The sequence below is a fragment of the Camelina sativa genome, chromosome 4 (assembly GCF_030686135.1).
Source record: "Camelina sativa cultivar CO46 ecotype springtype chromosome 4, ASM3068613v1".
Lineage (NCBI taxonomy): Eukaryota > Viridiplantae > Streptophyta > Magnoliopsida > Brassicales > Brassicaceae > Camelina > Camelina sativa.
In genome coordinates this window covers 30916392-30935451 of record NC_141883.1, presented here as the reverse complement: position 1 = coordinate 30935451, position 19060 = coordinate 30916392, and the positions used below count along the sequence as shown (strand labels likewise).

Below are 19060 nucleotides of genomic sequence, written 5' to 3'. Positions count from 1 at the left end.
ATCGACTCTTGTTATATGCATTGAATATTAATTTTTGGATTTTTATTCATTTCCACATAAAGAAAGATTAAGATGAATTTCAACAAAATTCAATATTGGAATTCGTCAACAAAAGGGTAAGAAGATACCAAGATCTTAGAAGATTACTCGTGTTCTGCTGGCCTTGTTTTAGGAAGATCTTGATTCTCTTCTGCAATATCTTGAACACCTTCGAAATAGTACTGTAGTGTTGTATCTTGACTTAGTTCTGAGAAGTTTGAAGTCTCTTGACTCTCATGAGCAGTTTTTGCAACTGTTGATGCGGATGAAAATAAAAGAGGCTTAGGTGGAATCTCAAGAGCCTCTAGACTTCCCTCTAACATTTCAACGACTTTGTCCATTGGTGGACGATCAAGTGGATTGGTCTGAATACACCACAAACCAACCAATACCATTTTCTTTACTATCTTCTTATCTTCTTCTTTTATTATCTGATCTGCCAAAACACTCATGATTTCTCCCTTCTCATCAAGATCTTTGTAAAGCCAATCTGGAAAATACATTGAACTGTTGTTGGATCCAGCGTTTTGATTGTTTTCTCGTGCTCCAATCATCTCAAGAACCACCATTCCATAACTATATACATCTGATTTATGAGATACTCCTCCAAAGTTCTTGGAAAACACTTCTGGAGCAATGTACCCTGCTGTGCCTCTTGCATCCAGCATTGACATGATGCTTTCATTATTTTTGCCTAGCTTAGCAAGACCGAAATCCGAAATCTTGGGGCGAAACTCTCCATCCATGAGAATGTTTTGCGGTTTTATATCAAAATGTACAATCCTCGATACACAACGGTTGTGCAAGTATTCTAGGCCACGAGACACACCTACCGCAATGTTGTACAACGTTTCCCATTCCATCTTCTCCGACATCTTCTCGGATATGAACTTGTCGAGAGATCCATTTGGCATGAACTCGTATATTATAGCTTTCTTGTTCCCTTCATAGCAGAATCCAAGCAGAGAAACAATATTAACATGAGATGTCCTACTCATGCTAGCTACTTCATTGATGAACTCTTCCCCATTCCCCTTTGTTTCATTCAAGATCTTCACTGCAATTTCTCGGCTGCCATCAGGTAACTTCCCTTTATATACAGTTCCAAATCCACCTTTCCCAAGAATATTCGCAAATGATTTTGTCATCTTCTTGACTTGGGAATAGCTAAACTGTTTTAACATTACAAATGCTTCCATGTTCTTCCTATTCTGATCACTCTTTCTCATATTACTTGCTCTCACCTTTACCACAATAGCAATAATGATGATTAGAGCCAAACCTGATGAAAATCCTACAAGAGAACAAGCCACAATAGTTAGGTGTTATATAAATGACAAATTAATGAGTAAGACATTTGTGAGTAATGTCACACGGTTGAAGTGTACCAACTATGAGTTTTAACTTCCATGGAGATATTCCTGCAAATGTATCAAACAAAGATTTAGATTAATTGAAAAGTAAAATTATGTACGTTTCCGTGAAACATGAGTAAAGTAACGTTTTGCTCCTGCTCGAGTTTTCTTAAAAAAATCATTTTTTGTATGAGGCTGAGGCCTTTGACCTGCTACTCCGTTGTATATATCCTCAATATACATAGAAGTAGCAAACTCATTTGCTTTAGTTTGCCAACATATTAATTAATCAATTATAGAATTCACATAGTGTTTATATACATATATATGGATCCAAAAAATTGGTCTGGTGTATATAGATGTAACTGATCGACGGTAAAAATACAAACTAAAATTACTAGGATACATTTCCTATGGTGCATTGAAGCATCTCTTGACCTAAGATAATCTTATAAGGAGTGGTCGTCGGATGTCTAGTGTTTTGAACTTTTGATGTTTGGCCTACCCACTAACATAAATAATGAGAGAGATGAATATAAGTTCTTTTAAAATGAAATAGAGGCGAGTGGACGGGAACTAACCTGGTTTTATTGTACTAGGCGGGCAAAACGTGATGACAAAGTTGGAGGAGCCTGGACATGTGAAGTACTTATTGTCGTAGGCGTAGCTATAAGCGTCTGGGCACGCGTGGTTGAAAGTCTTCGAGTAGACAGTCCGGTTGCAGTTTTCCGGTGCTTTGACATCTTTATCGACGTAGAGTCCGACACAACAAAGCTCCGGCAATTGATTTTGCTGACATGAGGTCCTACACGCATATGGATTGTTCGATTCATCATTGTTCATCCTCAGCTCAGACGGACACGTCTCGTTCATGTCAACGACGCATTTAATGCGTTCACACTTTTTGTTCTCAGGTGTTACACGCAAAGGAAGGTTGTAACCATAGATGACGCTGACATCGTAATAGTTTTCACCATCGTCAGGAGTCGCGGCGAGGTTAAACTCGGCCAAAGTTGCCAAAGTTGCTGAATTATACGTTTCAACGACGGTCTTGTTGCACTCGATCTCCCCGGTGCCACAGTCTCCGGTGACACATGAGAAGCTCCCTGATGAGTTGGTCGAGCAGAGCGTTCTACCCCAGATTTGACCTACCCATGACGACGTCGCTTTGATGGTACGCGTCTGTCCCTTCTCCAGACGGAAACCATTTGTTTCGAGTGATCCCTTGTAAGAGTAGGATGCAGGCCATATCGTGGAATCGCATTTGTTCTCTATTGTAAAGTTCCTCGACGACATCACTAATATAGATATAACAAAACGGTTAACAAATATAGAGATGAAATAAGACATGTGTTCAGGTATGGAAACGTACCGGCCGAGACCCAGAAATGTGAAGCAAGGAGGTAAAGCAAAGCAAATCTCCCTGCCATAAATGTGAAAAATAAACTTTATTAATTAGTTATCAATTTTAACTACCGTTTCTCTCCGTACGGACTATTATTAGTAACTAAATTTGACGAATCTTGCAAGGAAGAAGTGAAATGAAAATTCTCCTTATTTTTTTCACCATTGTTAGATAGATGGTGGGTTCTAGTCTCAGTCAACGATATCAATTAAGCTGTCTGCTCCGATTCAAACATATGCAAGTGTCAGTGCCGGTGGGGAATGGAAACTAGCAAGGCATGAATGGGACGTAAATAAAACTAGATATTAATAAAGATATATACAGTAACCTTTCACAAGTAGTTCTAGACTTCTAGCTAGTTTACAAAGTCATTGAAAATAATTTCAAATGGTTGGACCAAAAGAAGAAAGTCTTACTATTCAAGAGAGATCAACATCATAGACTATTCTTATGTATTATTCAAAATTATGGATACTAATGCATTAAATCCTTTATGTATCCAGTGTCATGGGATTATTATTTCTTGCAAGACTTATTCAACAACAAATTTTGCCAGCAATTTATGACTTTTTCTGTTATTTACAAAATTTCACACGTCTTTTGTCCAAAAAAAAAACACAATTTCACACGTCTATTGTCAAATCTTAATTTGTATTATCACACAACATGGGATTAGTAAAACCAGTTGACAACAACCTTCTACCGATTCAAATTGTTTTCTAATTTTGCAAAACCATACTTTTTTTTAAAAAAAACTAGGCAAATAGTATTTTTAATTAAAATCAGTTTCATGCGTTTTTAGACACACGAAAACCAATTTACATATACTTTTGCCACCTATGTCATGCTATCTCTGGTAACTTTACTTTAGACTGAATGTTTACATCACAGTTCTACAATAACAAAAGTATATTTGATTTAACGACGAATTCCGTAGATTTAAAAGTAAATTTCGATGTTTGTATGAAAATTCCCAACGTAACGTGACGAATGGGCAAAAGGACTAATACGTGGCGTTAGCGTTGACGTTGACGTAGAAATTACAAGATACTTGTTTCGTACCACAAAAACGTATGCTTCACGGATCCATCATCGTCTACAATTTTTTCATCTATAAAACACGAAGCTAATGTACATCTCTCTCTGCCTCACTCACAGACACACAGAGAAAAACAATGGCCAATCACGCTAAAACCACATCACGAAATGACCGATTTGCCCTTTTTCTCACAACTCTCTTTTTCCTGATCCTAACCGTTTCCAAACCAGTCATGGCTCAGAACTGTGGCTGCGCGTCTGGCTTATGTTGCAGCCAATATGGTTACTGTGGTACGACCGACGAGTTCTGTGGCAAGGGCTGCCAGGCAGGACCTTGTCGGAGCGATGGTGGCAGCGGCGGTGGAGATCCTGCTGTTTCACTTGAAGGAACGGTGACACCAGAGTTCTTCAACTCTATAACAAACCCAAGAGGTGATTGTGCAGGCAAAGGATTCTACAGCCGCGACACCTTCATCGCAGCAGCTAATTCGTACCCTAGCTTCGGTGCTTCCATCTCTAAACGTGAAATAGCTGCGTTCTTCGCTCACGTCGCCCAAGAAACAGCGTGTAAGTAATTTGCTCAAATAATTTTGAATTAATAAAGATAGTTACGTTACAATATAAGGTTTTAATAGTTTTGTTACGACTTTGTTGGTTTAATTTGACAATATTCAATTTCAGCATATTAAATAATAAAACCAGTAATTAGTATATGTCCAACACTATACATTCGTTTTTGTGACCATATTATTATATCTTGTTGTAGCCCTGTGTTACATTGAGGAAATCGATGGACCAGCCAAGGCCGAAAAAGGAGAATACTGCGACTTAGAGAAACAAGAGTTCCCATGTGCACCAGGAAAGGGCTACTATGGTCGTGGTGCGATCCAACTCTCTTGGAACTACAACTACGGTGCCTGTGGAAGAGACCTGCAAGAGAACATATTGGCTTCACCAGAGAAAGTGGCTCAAGATCCAGTTCTTGCCTTCAAGACCGCTTTCTGGTTCTGGACCACTAACGTTCGCACGAGTTTTAAATCGGGCTTTGGCGCGACTATCAGGGCTGTGAATAGTAGGGAATGTGCCGGAGGAGATTCTACAGAGAAAGCCGCCAATAGGGTTAAGTATTTCCAAGACTATTGTGCCAAGCTTGGAGTCCAACCTGGAGATAACCTCACTTGTTAGAGTTGTGTCTCTCTCTATCCATCGGAAATAGCCTATGTTCACGATATAAGAATAAGAGATCACATATATAAGAAAAAGTATCATAATAGTACACTAGCTAGCTAATAATGTTGTAATAATATCGATAAACGATTTCCGTTTATGTATAAGCACGGCGGATCTAGAACAAAGGTTGACACAATGTAATTAAGCTTTCAAAGCCAACACACGTACATTGGCTTTGAAACAGAATCTTGTATCAGAAACAGAATTATTTACGCCAAACGTTTCTCTCTCTTAAACATCTTGCCCTAAAATTAGTTTCTTAATTAAACATTTTGTTTCCGTGGTTTTGCTCTTGCGTTTGTCCTTTAACCAATATTTGGATTAGGGCCGGGGCACTAGTATTTCTAAAATAAAAAAATTACAAAAAATTGTGCATTTTCGTTAAATCGTTGGACACTTATTTGAATGTAATTCTGTAACTGCAAACTGAATATGGAGATTCTATTGTTGTTAAAAGAAAACACTCCAGACTAAAAACGTATCGACATTGAAAGGCATTACTTCTTTGTGTATAATTTCTATCTTTGAAATGAAAAGCTGATTGACTGTAAAAATTCACCATCCATTGATTCAGGAATAACATTGATTTTCTTATTTGAATCTCTAAAAAACGTAAGATTTTCATTTATGCATGGAATCATATAAACAAGGCGAAATCAAATATAAATAGATCGAGAACATAGCCATTTCACGAAAAACATAGAGAAAAACAAACTTAAGTTCACTATTATACAACGAGAAAGAAGATCAAGATTCAAGAAGATGGCCACAACCATGAAATTCGTGTCTTTCGCTTTGCTACTTGTTCTCCTTTTCTCCATTGGTTAGTTTTTGGCTAAACTTTTAAGTTTTTTCATGACAACTCTTTGTAAGGTCGAGCGTGAATTAACGTATAGTTAGCAAATGTATATACTTATGTATTATTTATACGCTTATATGATCTGATCTAGATAGCTTTTAATTTTTCTTTTTTTTTTCTTTAATTTATAGATGTTGAAGGGTCGATTTCAACGGAGAGTGGTTCGTTGTGCTGCAATTCACATCCAAAATTCGGCAAATGCAATACATCTCAAGATGAGGACAGATGCAACACTTGGTGTCTTAATGGTTGCGATAATGGCAAAGGTGGTCAATGCAAACCTCTTCCTCATGGAGGACAATGCCATTGTTTCTGTTAAGGATCCCTTTAAGTTAATCTTTCCATCTATTTGCATGCAATCACCATTTCATTTTTTTTTCCTAATAAATGTAGTTAATATATCTGTTGGTTATGTCAACATATATAATTGGAACTATGTTCTTATCCTAGTTTGGATATTTTTTTAATCATATGATATGCGTTTCTAATTCAACCGCCGGAGGAAGTTTAGACGACAGCGTTTTGCATGATGAGGAAGTGGACCCCACTTAAATATGTAGGAAAAAAAACAAACTACTTGCCGTTGCAACTTTTAGATGACCCACTCCTTGACGTTTTATGTTTCTATATCTCTATCGAACTTAAAAAAAGGAAAAGACAAGTCAGCAAGAAACCGTAGGCACAAACCAAAAACCAGAGATTTCGTTATCCACTAATAAGCTTCCTCTGTCCAAAATCCAAATTGCCCAAATCAAATCGTAAAAATTTCTCGAGCTTAAAACTGAAAATTAAATGGCAGCTTCTTCTCCGTCTCTCCTGCTACCTCTAGGTAAGACCCTCCCCCTAAGCTTCTGAACAATCTTGATTGATTTGTTTCACAAAGTTGAGATTTTTCGTATGTTCTTATCCACTTGCGATTTTGGGTTTCTCAGAGATAAAAATCTCACCTTTGTTGAATCTCTTAATCAGGGCGGTTTAGTTCAGATTAAACCGGCTTCATTCATTTGTGTGCGTGCATGGTTGCAATTAGAATTGTACAATTCCTTTACTCACATGTTTTTATTGGGTTCTTTTGGAATCTGACATTATTAGTTATGTAATTTAGTTTCAGCATCTAGAGATGGTCTCTCTGTAAAGAAGAATCCAAATACATCGAGACATATAGTAGCTACAAGAGTCAAGTATGAGCTTCGAAACATCCCTTCAGAAACAAGAGAGCATAGCTGTAGATTCAATAGTCTCTCTACTCGTAGAGATGCAATGCTGTTAGTACTCGGAGTGTCAGGAGGATTGTCAATGAGCACACTTGCGGCTTATGCAGCTGGTTTGCCTCCAGAAGATAAACCAAGACTCTGTGAAGCTGAATGCGAGAAAGAGCTTGAAAATGTATGGTGAGATCACACTAAAAACACCTTTTTGGGCCTTTCTATATATTGAAACCTTTTTTGAGACTGATGAGGGTTTCTCTTTTGTTTTTATATGAGTGAAGGTTCCAATGGTAACCACAGAATCAGGACTGCAGTATAAAGATATCAAAGTCGGTAGAGGCCCGACTCCCCCGGTTGGTTTTCAGGTAAAAGGAATGATTCAAAACCATTGTAAAAACTGTTGTGAGATATATGTAAAACGTTTCAAAATGTTGTTTGTAGGTTGCTGCTAATTATGTGGCTATGGTTCCATCAGGGCAAATTTTTGACAGGTGATCTTTCTCAATACATTCAAAAACAGAACATTTTGATCTTCTTTAATGGATTGGTTTTTTTATCGTGAAATCATATTAGCTGAATGAATCTACTGCCAAATGGTCACATTCACTCAATTGCAGTTCCCTGGAGAAAGGTCTACCGTATCTCTTTCGAGTTGGGTCTGGCCAGGTAATTTTTGGATCTACATTAGCTTATTGGATAACAAAGTTCATAGAGATCAGAGTAAAGGATTTAGCTTTAGCTACAAAGGTAGTTTCTGATACTTTTGAACAGGTGATCAAGGGACTTGATGAAGGAATCTTGAGCATGAAAGCAGGTGGCAAACGCAGACTATACATTCCAGGGCCTGTAAGTGTTCATCAAGATTATACACAGTAATCAATTGATGTAACAGAGCTTCTAACTTTCTGCATTTTTTCTTCTGTAAATGTTACACCATAAGTTGGCCTTTCCAAAGGGTCTAACCTCAGCTCCAGGGAGGCCTAGAGTTGCACCAAACAGTCCAGTGGTATTTGATGTGAGCTTAGAGTACATACCAGGCCTTGAGTCAGACGAGGAATGAAACTCTTTTTTTAAGTGCAAATTTCAATACACAATTACAAGATTCTATGTATGATATGATCTTATTGTACTTCATTCCATTGATGAATATTACATTTATTGTAGAAACTGCAGTTTCCTCAAATGCATGATTACTATAAAACTTGTGCGAAACCTTCTTGGCACAGCTTGATCTAGCTTGTGCGAGATCGACATCCACTTATCATCATTTAGACATTAATTAGTAATAATAACATGATAGAAGCAGTTCAATGGCTTAATCATATTTTTCTTAAATATCAACTTAACAAAGGTTTAGTGTGAAAATAAACCGGGGCTGGTTTAGCTTATTTCTTTTGTCTATCTATATATACAATGTGGAGAGGGTTAGAGAGCTTTATCGAGTATTTGGTGAGGTCTTTTAGGGGGAGTGGGAGGAGCTCCATTAACAAAATCCTCAGTTCCTTTTGTAATTCCAGTTCTATAATCTATCAAATCCTTTTCTATAAGCAAATCATATCAAATTGGTATCAGAGCAGTTCGACCCAATGGGAGATGGTGATGGTTCTGTGGAGGTTCCTGTTTATTATGGTGATGAAGATCCGACGATGTGGATTTCATGGGTTGAAGATTACTTCACGGACCATGGATTCACAGAAGAGACAAAGATCTCTTTTGCATATGGATTTATGGAAGGTGTTGCTCTATTGTGGTTCCAGGAGTCACATGTTGCGTTTACAAGCTGGAATGAGATCAAGATCGGTCTGCTTCAACGACTCAGCAAAGGGAAAGAGAGCGTTGTGGTTGATCTAACGCAGAGTGATGAATTTGACTCTACGATGAGCAGATGGACGAGCTGTTTGGTCAAGCTAGAGAAATATCTCCTAGAGACTGAGGAGTGTCTTGAAAAACCAAGTGGTGAAGAGAAGGAGAAGACTGCAGCAGCAGAAGTGGTGGTATGTCAAAGAGTCGCAGAAAAAGAAGATCTGTTGATACCGTTGGATAATATCTTCCAAAAAGAACAAATGGGTGTGCAAAAAGAGCCAGATATTGAGAAGAGTGAACATGTCCACCAAGTGTTCGATCAAATGCCTATGGAAAGAAAAGTGAACACAAAGAAGAAAAAGAAGAAGAGATGGAAAACGTTTTCAAAGATTGATGGGTCTAAAAGTGGTTTCAAACTCAAAGGAGATACAGGCTTTGTGGAGCTATTGACAAAGAGAATAGAAGAACATATGAACTTCTATTTGCCGCTGGTGTTAGAGGAACATCGAAACCATAGGGAACAAGCAGCAAAGCCAAATCATGCCTACCAGGTGTTCGAGGAATTGTCTCAAAGAGGGAAAAAGACTACCACGAAGAGAATTCGGAAGAAGTTCACAAAGGCTAAGGGGTTTAAATACAAAGCTGGAATAATGAAATTGGGGACCTCTCGAATCCAGATGAAGAACATACATGACAGACCAGACACAACTATATTGGTCTATGCTGGAAAAAACTATCATTTGCTATCTGCCAGCCAAGTATTTAACAAAAGGTTGAGGGGAGATAATAGAGTCACGAGAAAGAAAAAGAAGAAGCGATGGAAGAATCATTCAAATAACTATAACCCACATGGAGTGGCAGAGGGATGTGTGAAAAGTGAAAGAGTGAGGCTGAAAATTGTTGCAAAATGGTGGAACTGTGGTCTGTTGAAAGATTCGGTTGAGATGGGGAATAAGAAGACATGTGTCAAGATGAAGATGCACCACCGAACGTTCAACAAAAGGTTGTTGTGGCAAGGGTATCACGCACAACAGAAGAAAAACATGATGAAGATGGAGTATGCGAGCAAGGGTATCACGCACTACTTATATGTTCATCAATGGGTGTATGAAAAGCTGTCGTTGAGATATCTAACAGTTTTGAAGAAGCTCGCCAACTGGAGGAAACACAAATTCAAGCAAAAACGCAACAAGCATGAGAAGAATAAAGAGAGGTTCTCTAGAAATCAGGTTGTCTTGACATTGAACTTTATACTCAAGTTCAAGTATTATGAGAAACGCTTCCAGGAATGGTGTAAGAAAGAGTCGTGGAAAGGAGAACATGTTGAGGTAGAGAGGAAGATAGACTATACCAAGCCACATAGGGTCAAGTGCAAAACTGTGAAGCTGGACTGGACAAAGCTAATCTGGCTTCGAAGATTGAACATGTTCATACGTGAAAGAATGGAGACAGTGAGAGGATCGCAGAGCCTTGACATGACGTACATGACAGTTGGCGAAATGACTGACATAATAGGGTTGATAAGCTGGGTTGTCACGTATTTAGAGGAGCATGACAAACAAATGCATCAAGTGATCTTGGACGTGCTGAAAGTGGGAATCAGAACGGCAATGGAGATGATGAGTTGGTCTAGTAGAAAGAGACACAAATTTCGACATAAGCGCAAGTCGAAGCTGTTATGGGAATTGATGACAGTAGATAAGAAGCATTCCATGACTAGTGGGAAGAGAGTCAAATTTAAAAAGAAGTACAGGAACACTTGGGTGTTGCGAACGTATACGAAAGAAGAAACTCCACTAGGCAAAGGGTTAATGGAAACGACATATTTCAAAAGAACATGGGCCTTATCGCTCGGTAAAGAGCTTGCCATTGCTACCACAAGACATGCAGTTTGCATTGACGTTAACAAATGGATTCAGTTGTCAGTGCTGGGAATTGAAGAACTATTTAGTGCGGGCTTGAAAGCGTTGGATGGGAGGCAGGGTGTTAGCTTGGAGATAGTTCCCTTGGTTCTTAGTGCAGGTTTCATGGGTGGTGGTGATTCTTCTCTGGAAATTGTTGCTGCAATGGAGGTCTCAGCAAACAGAAGCATACAGTTTCATTTACCTACAATACTGCAAGTGGATGAGTTTGCCTACACTACTGCAAGTGGAAGGGCGAATGAATTTAAAATAGTGCTAAAAATCAGTGTGGCTGTTATTAGTGGAAAAATAGAAGTTAAGCTGATGAAGAGGGGGTTTCTTATTGTCTATCTAAACAAGGTGGCTGAACGGGAAAAAGAAAAGAATGGCATGGCGTGGAAAATTCGTTATCTGGAGCAAAAACTTTGGGAGATAGAAATGGTGTTTCAACTGGATGATGTCACGGCCAAACAGATAATCATGTTGCCTAGTTCAGTGTCCTCTTTCGCAGAGAATATTAGTCATGACGAAATTGAAGACATGTTGACGTGTGAGACTCTGATACAAGCAAGAGACGTAATGTTGGCGCAGCTAAAGGAAAATCTCCAAGTCATATCAGAGCTGAATTTGGATTTGGAGGCCAGGGACAATCTGAAAACAGGGCATGAAGAGTTGTTGCTGAAGCGGGAAGTGATGCCATATTTTGAATGTCCTGGGAAGCTCAAAGAAGGGGTTGGCTAAACAGTTTGCTCATTTCAACCTTGAGGACAAGGTTGTTTTCAAAGGTAGGGGTACTGATAGAAGCAGTTCAATGGCTTAATCATATTTTTCTTAAGTATCAACTTAACAAAGGTTTAGTGTGAGAGTAAATCGGGGCTGGTTTAGCTTATTTCTTTTGTCTATCTATATATACAATGTAGAGAGGGTTAGAGAGCTTTATCAAGTATTTGGTGAGGTCTTTTAGGGGGAGTGGGAGGAGCTCCATTAACAAAATCCTCAGTTCCTTTTGTAATTCCAATTCTATAATTTATCAAATCCTTTTCTATAAGCAAATCGTATCATAACACAAGCAAACGTGAAACGTCTAGCGTTTCTTATTTTTATTTTAGTTATTCATTTGTTACATTACTTCTTGGAACACTCAATTACCTTTGAGTTTTTCATTACACATACAAGATTCAAACATTGCTTAGAAACTGATTGTAAGGTTTGTCGCTGCAGAAGTCGCAGAAGCATTTAATATCATCATCGCATTTCCCACCTTTAGCGCCCTTGTCCGAACGGCATCTATGATAACACAATGACGGATAAATATAAGCCAGACAATAGCTTGGAGGCGCATCGGTGTATTCTTTCAGGCACTCGTCATCATCTCGCGCTTGTATCTCAGATATTTCTGCTCATATATAAATTTAAGCAAATAAAAGTCACATATATAATATATAAACTTTCTGTGATCACCAAGAGAAATACTCTATGGATCGTATGAATCACAAATTTAAACAAATATGTGAGGAATACGGAGTTAGTTAATTTACCAGAGATGACTAAGAAGAGGATGAAAAATATGGCCAAGGTAGAAACTGATGACTTCGTTGCGATGCCCATCTTCTTCTCCCTCTTTCACTTTGGAGTTGATAATGTATATATGTGTAAAATGCAGGGCTCATACCCTTGTAGCTGTGGTGTTATTTATCTTTGTCGTTGAGGCATAACATCTATCACGAGGATTATTGTCGTTATCCGTCATAACTAAAATATCTACTAGGCCGGACGGCCCGGACCACAAGGTCCACAACCTCTAGTTTGTATATAAAAAAAAAATCTTGTAGGCAATATTTTTTATAGTAGATAACCAATATACATGTTATTTACTTCAATACAAAATATAAAAAGATACTGTTTTTCTACAATCTGGGCCGTATAATATTATACATTAAGTTTTTGTAAAAATATTGAGGGCCTTGTGTTCAAGCTCCTCCAACACTAGCTTAGAACCGGGTCTTCTAGTCTGCTATATGTAAATTATCCTACAGATTGTCACTTCTCTTTTCATTTTCCTGATAATTCTTGATATGCTTGATTACTATAACAAGAGGCATTGTTATAATTTATTAATTAGCATACCTAACACATATGAAAGGATAACATATTATATATGCCGACAATACTCAATACATGCATGACAATGTTGGGACCTTATTTCAAGGATACATTTATAAATATATATATATATATATATGGAATTACAAACGTCTATACGGCGAGAAGGGGGCGGTTTGATGCGCTTGTAAAGATTAGTCGTCTTTGCAGTAATCGCAAAAGCATTTGATAGGTTTGTGTTTGGGTTGCTTCACGCATTTACCACCTTTCGCACCTTTGAAGCTCCGGCAGTTTTGACGGCACAGCGTTGGGAAGAATTTAGGGTTACAGAACGTGGGACCTACGTCTCCCCCGTACTCAACCACGCATTTGAACTTGTCACCGGCTTCAATCTTCTCTGGTGCCTCTGCATATAGTGATCATCTTGTATATGTAGTAATGTAGTAACTAGTAACTATATAAGATTAAGTCACAAGTACTTACCAAAAACGACGACAAAGAAGACGAACATAACAAGGAATATGGAAACAGACTTCATTCTTCCTTTGCCTTAATGCTTATTGCTACTTCGACGAAGAATGTACGGCCAATTTGTGTTTTATAATGATGTCAAATGATTTGTATATATTAACATAGTAGTATTAAACAAATGATATTCGAAACCAAAAAGAAAAGAAAAAAAAACAAATATCTGAGGTCCCTTCTAGATTTGACAAATCTAGAATTCTGAAGATGTCTTTCACGTGGTGATTTTGAAGTTCCATTATTTCTTTCTTTTAACCAAAAGATTCGATTTTTGGACTTTTTAGCTCGATTATTATCTCCCGTTTTTACAAAAACACTCGAGTTTTTCTAGTTATTTACTTCTTTATCTATTATTTTTAAGATAGGATATACTCATATACAGTAGATAAGTAAATGACAAAAATAAATTATCACTAGTTTTATCGAACCTTACAAGTTCAAAATACATAACTACCACCGGTCAGTAAATTACATGAAAATACCTGATATCTGGAGGAATAAAGAGCAAAAAAAAATCAACACTCAATATGTATTTAGTATTTACAATCAATAATTGTATCCGTCCATTTTCAGAAATTAGACACTTTATTCTCTTCGGATATATGGGCTGGACTAAACAGACACGGTTTACTCATGCATGAATCAATTAAAATCATATCTAACCACATTTTATTCCTGGGGTTTACAGCTTCAACATAAAGCTGAAGCCAATTTGGCACAATAGCATCTGAAATTGCATTATACGTAGGAAACAAAAAGAAAGAAAGCGATTTTTGCAACTCGGTTTGCGTATCCAAAGCAAAAATAGCTTCATACGCACAAGCTAGATGAAAATCTTCTTCGACACAGGTAGATCTAAGCTTGTGCTAGATCGACATCCACTTACCATCATTTAGACATTAATTAGTAGTAATAATAACAGAAGCATTAAACCAAAAATAATAACACAAGCAAACGTACGTGAAACGGCTAGCGTTTCTTAATTTTATTGTAATTAATTATTGTTACATTATTATTTTTACATTATTTCTTGGATCACTTACCTTTGATTATTTCATTACTCATGCAAGATTCAAACACTGCTTAGAAACTGAGCGAAAGATTTATTGCTGCAGAAATCGCAGAAGCATTTAAGATCAACGCATCTCCCACCTTTCGCGCCATTGTCCGAACGGCATTTATGATAACACATTGACGGATAAATAAGAAGCATACAATAACTTGCAGGCGCATCGACGTATTCTTTCATGCACTTGCTATCCCGCGCTTTTATCTCGGATATTTCTGCTCGTGTATATACATGCATATATAGATTTAAGCAAATAAAAGTCACATATCATGAAACTTTCTGTGATCACCAAGAGAAATAGTCTATGGATCGCATGAATCACAAATTTTAACAAATATGTGAGAAATACGGAGTTAGTAGTTAATTTACCACTTAATTACCAGAGATGACCAAAAAGAGGATGACAAATATGGCCAAGGTAGAAACTGACTTCGTTTCCTTGCTTGTTTTCTCTCTCTCTCTTTCTAGTCTCTAATCTCTTTGTTTCACTTTGAAGTTGATAATGTATGTGTACATATAGGTACAGATGCTTAACACTTGTTGTGGCCTTGTGGGGCTCTTTGTCGTTGAGGCATAACATTTATCACGATGATAAATGTTGTTAGCTCCGTCATCACTGAACATCTAGTAGAGTGAACCAGAACCTCTAGGTTGGATTAAAAAAATAAATCTTGTAGGCGATATCTTTTATAGTAATCACCAATATGCATGTTATTTACTTCAATACAAATTTTTAAAAAGATAATGTTTTCCTACAATTTGGGGCCGTATAATATACATTAATTAATTTTTTGTAAAAGTATTGTGGGCTTTGTGTTCAAGCTCCTTCAACACTAGCTAATTTAAACCGGGTGTGCTAATCTGCTATTTGTAAATGATCCTACCGATTGTCACTTATCTTTTCATATTCCTAAAAAGTCTTGATATGATCATATGCATGATTACTATAAGTCTATAAAACAGAAGTTCCTACTTTTTTAGCAAATGCATTGTTGTTAGACTTTATTATACCTAACACATATGAACAGATAACATACTATGCCAGACAATTCATGCATATGAACGTATCATACAGGAAAAAGGAAGATGGAGAGATATAGACTTCATTGTTCCTTTGCCTGAATGCTTTATTTAATTTGTTGATTTTACTTAAGATACTTGTATTTAAACAAAATTAAATATTCGAAGCCAAAAAGGGTAGAAAAAACAAATAACTGAAATTCTGAAACACTGATGGTCCCTTCTAGATAAGGCAATCCTAAAGAGTAAAGACATCGTTTTCACTTTTCACGTGGTCCTTTTATTTAATTTTGTTTTGTTGTCTCACACGTGGTCCTTTATTTCTTTTTCTTGTAAGGGACACACGTGGTCCTTTTGATGCTCCATTATTTCTTTCTTCTAAGACTAAACTAGATCTTCATCCGCATCCGCAGTATACGGCAGTATAATTTTTTCTTAATCTAAAACTTTTAAATTTTAAATTATAACTGTTTGTTGATGTGTTTAAGATCATATATTTGTATTTAGATTGTTAATTTTAGAGTTATTTTGTGGTATATTGCATTTAAAACATGAAATTATACACCATAGAATCTGGTAAAACAAATGAACCATCTAATTATATGTACGTTGGTGTACATTACTTTACACAGAGTCTTACTTTACTATAAATAAATTTTGGTAGGATGGAAAATATTTAAGGAAGGCAACCTTAGCATTCATTGGGTAAATAACTAGAGAGTATTTAAGGTTGCTTGCAAGAGTTATGTAGTTGTGATAGTTGATGTATAATCGATATTTAGGTTTGTAGTATTTATAGGTTGACGATTAAGTCGATCCAAAATAAAAATTCTGATTAAGCAGGTAATTAGAGAGAAAAACTGTATAATCTGTTTATTTTTGGAAATATGCTTGAAAATCAATGTGTTAACATTGCAAATCTTGGTTGTGATCTTCCTCAAAGATAAATCAAATACGTTTTATGTGTAGGCCTATTTTTTGAAAATTGGATTATGGGAGAAATATTGTTGTTAATAGATAAATGAGATTAGTAAATCTTGGTTGTTTAGGAAATGTGAGTAGTGGGAAAAATTTGTTTGGAAGTTTGGGAAATGTATATATAGATTTAGTTAATTAGGAATCGAATATTTAATGATAACGGTAGTGATTCTAATTGTTTATGAAAGATGTGATTAGGGAGAATTAATTGTTTAAAAAATCCTTCGAGAAAGGTAATCGAATCTAAACCAATTGATTATATTTAATATATTTAATGTCAATGACATAATTGTAAATAAGTTCCAACATAATTGAAATTCGATCTTTGTAACTTTTAACTCGATTATTGCCTCTCATTTATTTATCAAATACTCGATTTTCCTCTACTTTGTTTATTTATTTATAGATAATATAGTACATTGTAAATGGCAAAAACTAATCAATAGTTTTGTCAAACCTTAATAGTTTTCCGCCAGAATGTTCACAAACCATCGAGTCAGTCTATGAAGGTTTTTGTAACACCCGTACCGTCGCAAAAGACAGAACATGTAATCCATTTAGTCTGGCCAAAAACGTTTTTTTTTAATTCACCCACGGATAAACTTTAAAATGCAACTCTTGAAATTACTAATCTGGGAAAAAGGGAAATAAAGAGATGAGTAAACTTGTTTTCTCAGTGAGGAAATCAAATTCTGCCCACTATAAATATAATAATCACGTTCCAAATATAATCAACAACTATTACTTAGCATAGATTCAGAATATCTATCCATCAAACAAACACGCATAGTATCCGCGAGACACACTCACAATATACATATAACCTTGTCATTTTGATCATTTTGCTTCATTTGGACCTTTTAATGGAATGATCTTAGTAACAGAATAAACTGGCCCACCTATTAAAATCGGGATGTTACAGTTTTGACATATGTTTAATTAATATTTAAATTATAACTTCGTAGGAGATTATGATATATGAACAATATTAGTTTTAGTTACTTTCTTTTAGTGAGTATATATATATATACATATTTTAATCTATTATATATAGATTATCTGTTTTTTCTTTTTCTTTTTAGTAAAAGTTCCCTTCTTCACCCGTGAGGAAACCGAAGTCGCATCTAACCTCATTTTATTCCTTTGGGTTTACAGCATCAGCATAAAACTCTGAACCCAATCTTCATCATAAGCATATATATATGAAATTGTATCATAAGTAGAAAACACTAAGAAAGAAAGCGATTTTTTCAACTTGGTTTGCAATTCGAAGGCTGAAAGAGAGGAAGACTAGATGGAAATCTTCTTGACACATGCATGCTTCATCTATAACTTGTGCGAGATCGGTTTTAAGGAGATCCACATCCACTTATCATCATTTAGACATTAATAAATAATAATAACACAAGCAAACGCGAAACGTCTAAGCGTTTTCTTATTTTATTTTAATTATTTATCGTTACATTATTTCTTGGACCACTTAATTACCTTTGAGTCTTTCATTACACATGCAAGATTCAAACATTGCTTAGAAACTGATTGTAAGGTTTGTCGCTGCAGAAGTCGCAGAAGCATTTAAGATCCTCGCATTTCCCACCTTTCGCGCCCTTGTCCGAACGGCATCTATGATAACACAATGACGGATAAATCCTAGCCATACAATATATTGGAGGCGCATCGGTGTATTCTTTCAGGCAGTCGTCATCATCTCGCGCTTCTGTCTTAGGCATTCCTACACAAATATATTATATATACACATATACTTAAGCAAATGAAAACATTCACATATATGACTGCAAGAAATACACTATGAATCCTATAAAACAACAAAATAAAAATAACTGTGAAAATACTACGGAGTTTGTTGGTTTACCAGAGATAACCAGAGCAAGGATGAAAAAGATGGCCAAAGTAGAAACAAACTTCGTTGCCATGGCCATTCTCTCTTTCTCTCTTTTACTTCGGAGTTAATGATGTGTGTAAATGTAGGTATTGTGCTCAACCCTTGTTGCGCGCTATTTATCTTTGTCGTTGAGACGGAGTATTTATCACGTCACGTGGATAATTTGTCGTTAGCTTGTCATCACTAAAAATCTATAGTAGGCTGTGGACCAGAACCTCTTGGATAAAAAAATCTTGTAGGCAATATCTTCTATAGTAGATCACTAACATACATGTTATGTTTTTGTAATAAAAAGTATTCTATTGAAAATACATAAAATGAAAGATACATGGCTGATTTGTTAGGCCATAGAGTTTTAAGAGTTAAAAGATAAGATTACAACATAGTTCATCAGTTCAATAAAAAAGATAAAGACAAAAGTAATCGTTTTTTAATTAGGAGGCTGAGAAAAACCTGAGTAGCAACTCCAAACGCTGCTCCGATCGTGTTTTGACCGCGTCCGATCCCAGCGATTCCGACGATTACTGTTGTGAAGTTGTTCACACGTCAGTACGTCACATGACTCAACAGAAGTTAACTACTATTAGTCTTAAAATTAATCGGACGCCATATGATGTTTTTCTT

The 19060-nt window shown here is 36.4% G+C and overlaps 8 protein-coding genes and 1 pseudogene across 11 annotated transcripts; 4 read left to right on the top strand and 5 right to left on the bottom strand.

Moving 5' to 3' along the window:
• Positions 1-20: 20 nt before the first annotated feature.
• LOC104782886 (PR5-like receptor kinase) lies at positions 21-2972 on the bottom strand. Its single transcript, XM_010507946.2, has 4 exons — positions 2767-2972; positions 1976-2692; positions 1428-1460; positions 21-1333 (listed from the first exon to the last, which is right to left on the bottom strand). Exons 1-4 carry the CDS (start codon positions 2822-2824, stop codon positions 144-146), a joined length of 1998 nt encoding a protein of 665 aa, XP_010506248.2. The 5' UTR covers positions 2825-2972; the 3' UTR covers positions 21-143.
• Positions 2973-3836: 864 nt separating this feature from the next.
• Positions 3837-5303, top strand: LOC104782884 (endochitinase CHI). The gene is made up of 2 exons (XM_010507945.3): positions 3837-4404; positions 4604-5303. Exons 1-2 carry the CDS (start codon positions 3975-3977, stop codon positions 5020-5022), a joined length of 849 nt encoding a protein of 282 aa, XP_010506247.1. The 5' UTR covers positions 3837-3974; the 3' UTR covers positions 5023-5303.
• Positions 5304-5765: 462 nt separating this feature from the next.
• On the top strand, positions 5766-6413 carry LOC109132629 (defensin-like protein 22). The gene is made up of 2 exons (XM_019244394.2): positions 5766-5890; positions 6058-6413. The coding sequence occupies exons 1-2, from the start codon at positions 5830-5832 to the stop codon at positions 6243-6245; spliced, it is 249 nt and encodes an 82-aa protein (XP_019099939.1). The 5' UTR covers positions 5766-5829; the 3' UTR covers positions 6246-6413.
• A 166-nt stretch (positions 6414-6579) lies between these two features.
• LOC104782883 (peptidyl-prolyl cis-trans isomerase FKBP16-3, chloroplastic) lies at positions 6580-8335 on the top strand. 3 transcript variants are annotated; one of them, XM_010507944.3, is made up of 7 exons: positions 6580-6755; positions 7032-7312; positions 7416-7499; positions 7576-7625; positions 7752-7800; positions 7906-7980; positions 8075-8335. In XM_010507944.3, the coding sequence occupies exons 1-7, from the start codon at positions 6719-6721 to the stop codon at positions 8192-8194; spliced, it is 696 nt and encodes a 231-aa protein (XP_010506246.1). In that variant the 5' UTR covers positions 6580-6718; the 3' UTR covers positions 8195-8335. The 3 variants fall into 3 exon arrangements, 2 of the variants coding, with proteins under 2 accessions (XP_010506246.1, XP_087368038.1); XM_087511912.1 differs by having other exon boundaries at positions 6582-6755; positions 7032-7317; XR_015597686.1 differs by having other exon boundaries at positions 6586-6755; positions 7708-7800.
• A 201-nt stretch (positions 8336-8536) lies between these two features.
• On the top strand, positions 8537-11886 carry LOC147946368 (uncharacterized). The gene has a single exon (XM_087511911.1). The coding sequence runs from the start codon at positions 8721-8723 to the stop codon at positions 11577-11579; it is 2859 nt and encodes a 952-aa protein (XP_087368037.1). The 5' UTR covers positions 8537-8720; the 3' UTR covers positions 11580-11886.
• Positions 11887-11899: 13 nt separating this feature from the next.
• Positions 11900-12535, bottom strand: LOC104782876 (defensin-like protein 194). The gene is made up of 2 exons (XM_010507938.3): positions 12377-12535; positions 11900-12234 (listed from the first exon to the last, which is right to left on the bottom strand). The coding sequence occupies exons 1-2, from the start codon at positions 12444-12446 to the stop codon at positions 12017-12019; spliced, it is 288 nt and encodes a 95-aa protein (XP_010506240.3). The 5' UTR covers positions 12447-12535; the 3' UTR covers positions 11900-12016.
• A 438-nt stretch (positions 12536-12973) lies between these two features.
• Positions 12974-13581, bottom strand: LOC104782877 (defensin-like protein 197). Its single transcript, XM_010507939.3, has 2 exons — positions 13425-13581; positions 12974-13347 (listed from the first exon to the last, which is right to left on the bottom strand). Exons 1-2 carry the CDS (start codon positions 13477-13479, stop codon positions 13136-13138), a joined length of 267 nt encoding a protein of 88 aa, XP_010506241.1. The 5' UTR covers positions 13480-13581; the 3' UTR covers positions 12974-13135.
• An 842-nt stretch (positions 13582-14423) lies between these two features.
• Positions 14424-15149, bottom strand: LOC147946367 (defensin-like protein 194 pseudogene; annotated as a pseudogene). Its single transcript, XR_015596332.1, has 3 exons — positions 15123-15149; positions 14916-15006; positions 14424-14750 (listed from the first exon to the last, which is right to left on the bottom strand). The product of XR_015596332.1 is annotated as a defensin-like protein 194 pseudogene (transcript).
• Positions 15150-17943: 2794 nt separating this feature from the next.
• On the bottom strand, positions 17944-18513 carry LOC104782879 (defensin-like protein 194). The gene is made up of 2 exons (XM_019245058.2): positions 18407-18513; positions 17944-18265 (listed from the first exon to the last, which is right to left on the bottom strand). The coding sequence occupies exons 1-2, from the start codon at positions 18471-18473 to the stop codon at positions 18051-18053; spliced, it is 282 nt and encodes a 93-aa protein (XP_019100603.1). The 5' UTR covers positions 18474-18513; the 3' UTR covers positions 17944-18050.
• Between the last annotated feature and the right edge of the window lie 547 nt (positions 18514-19060).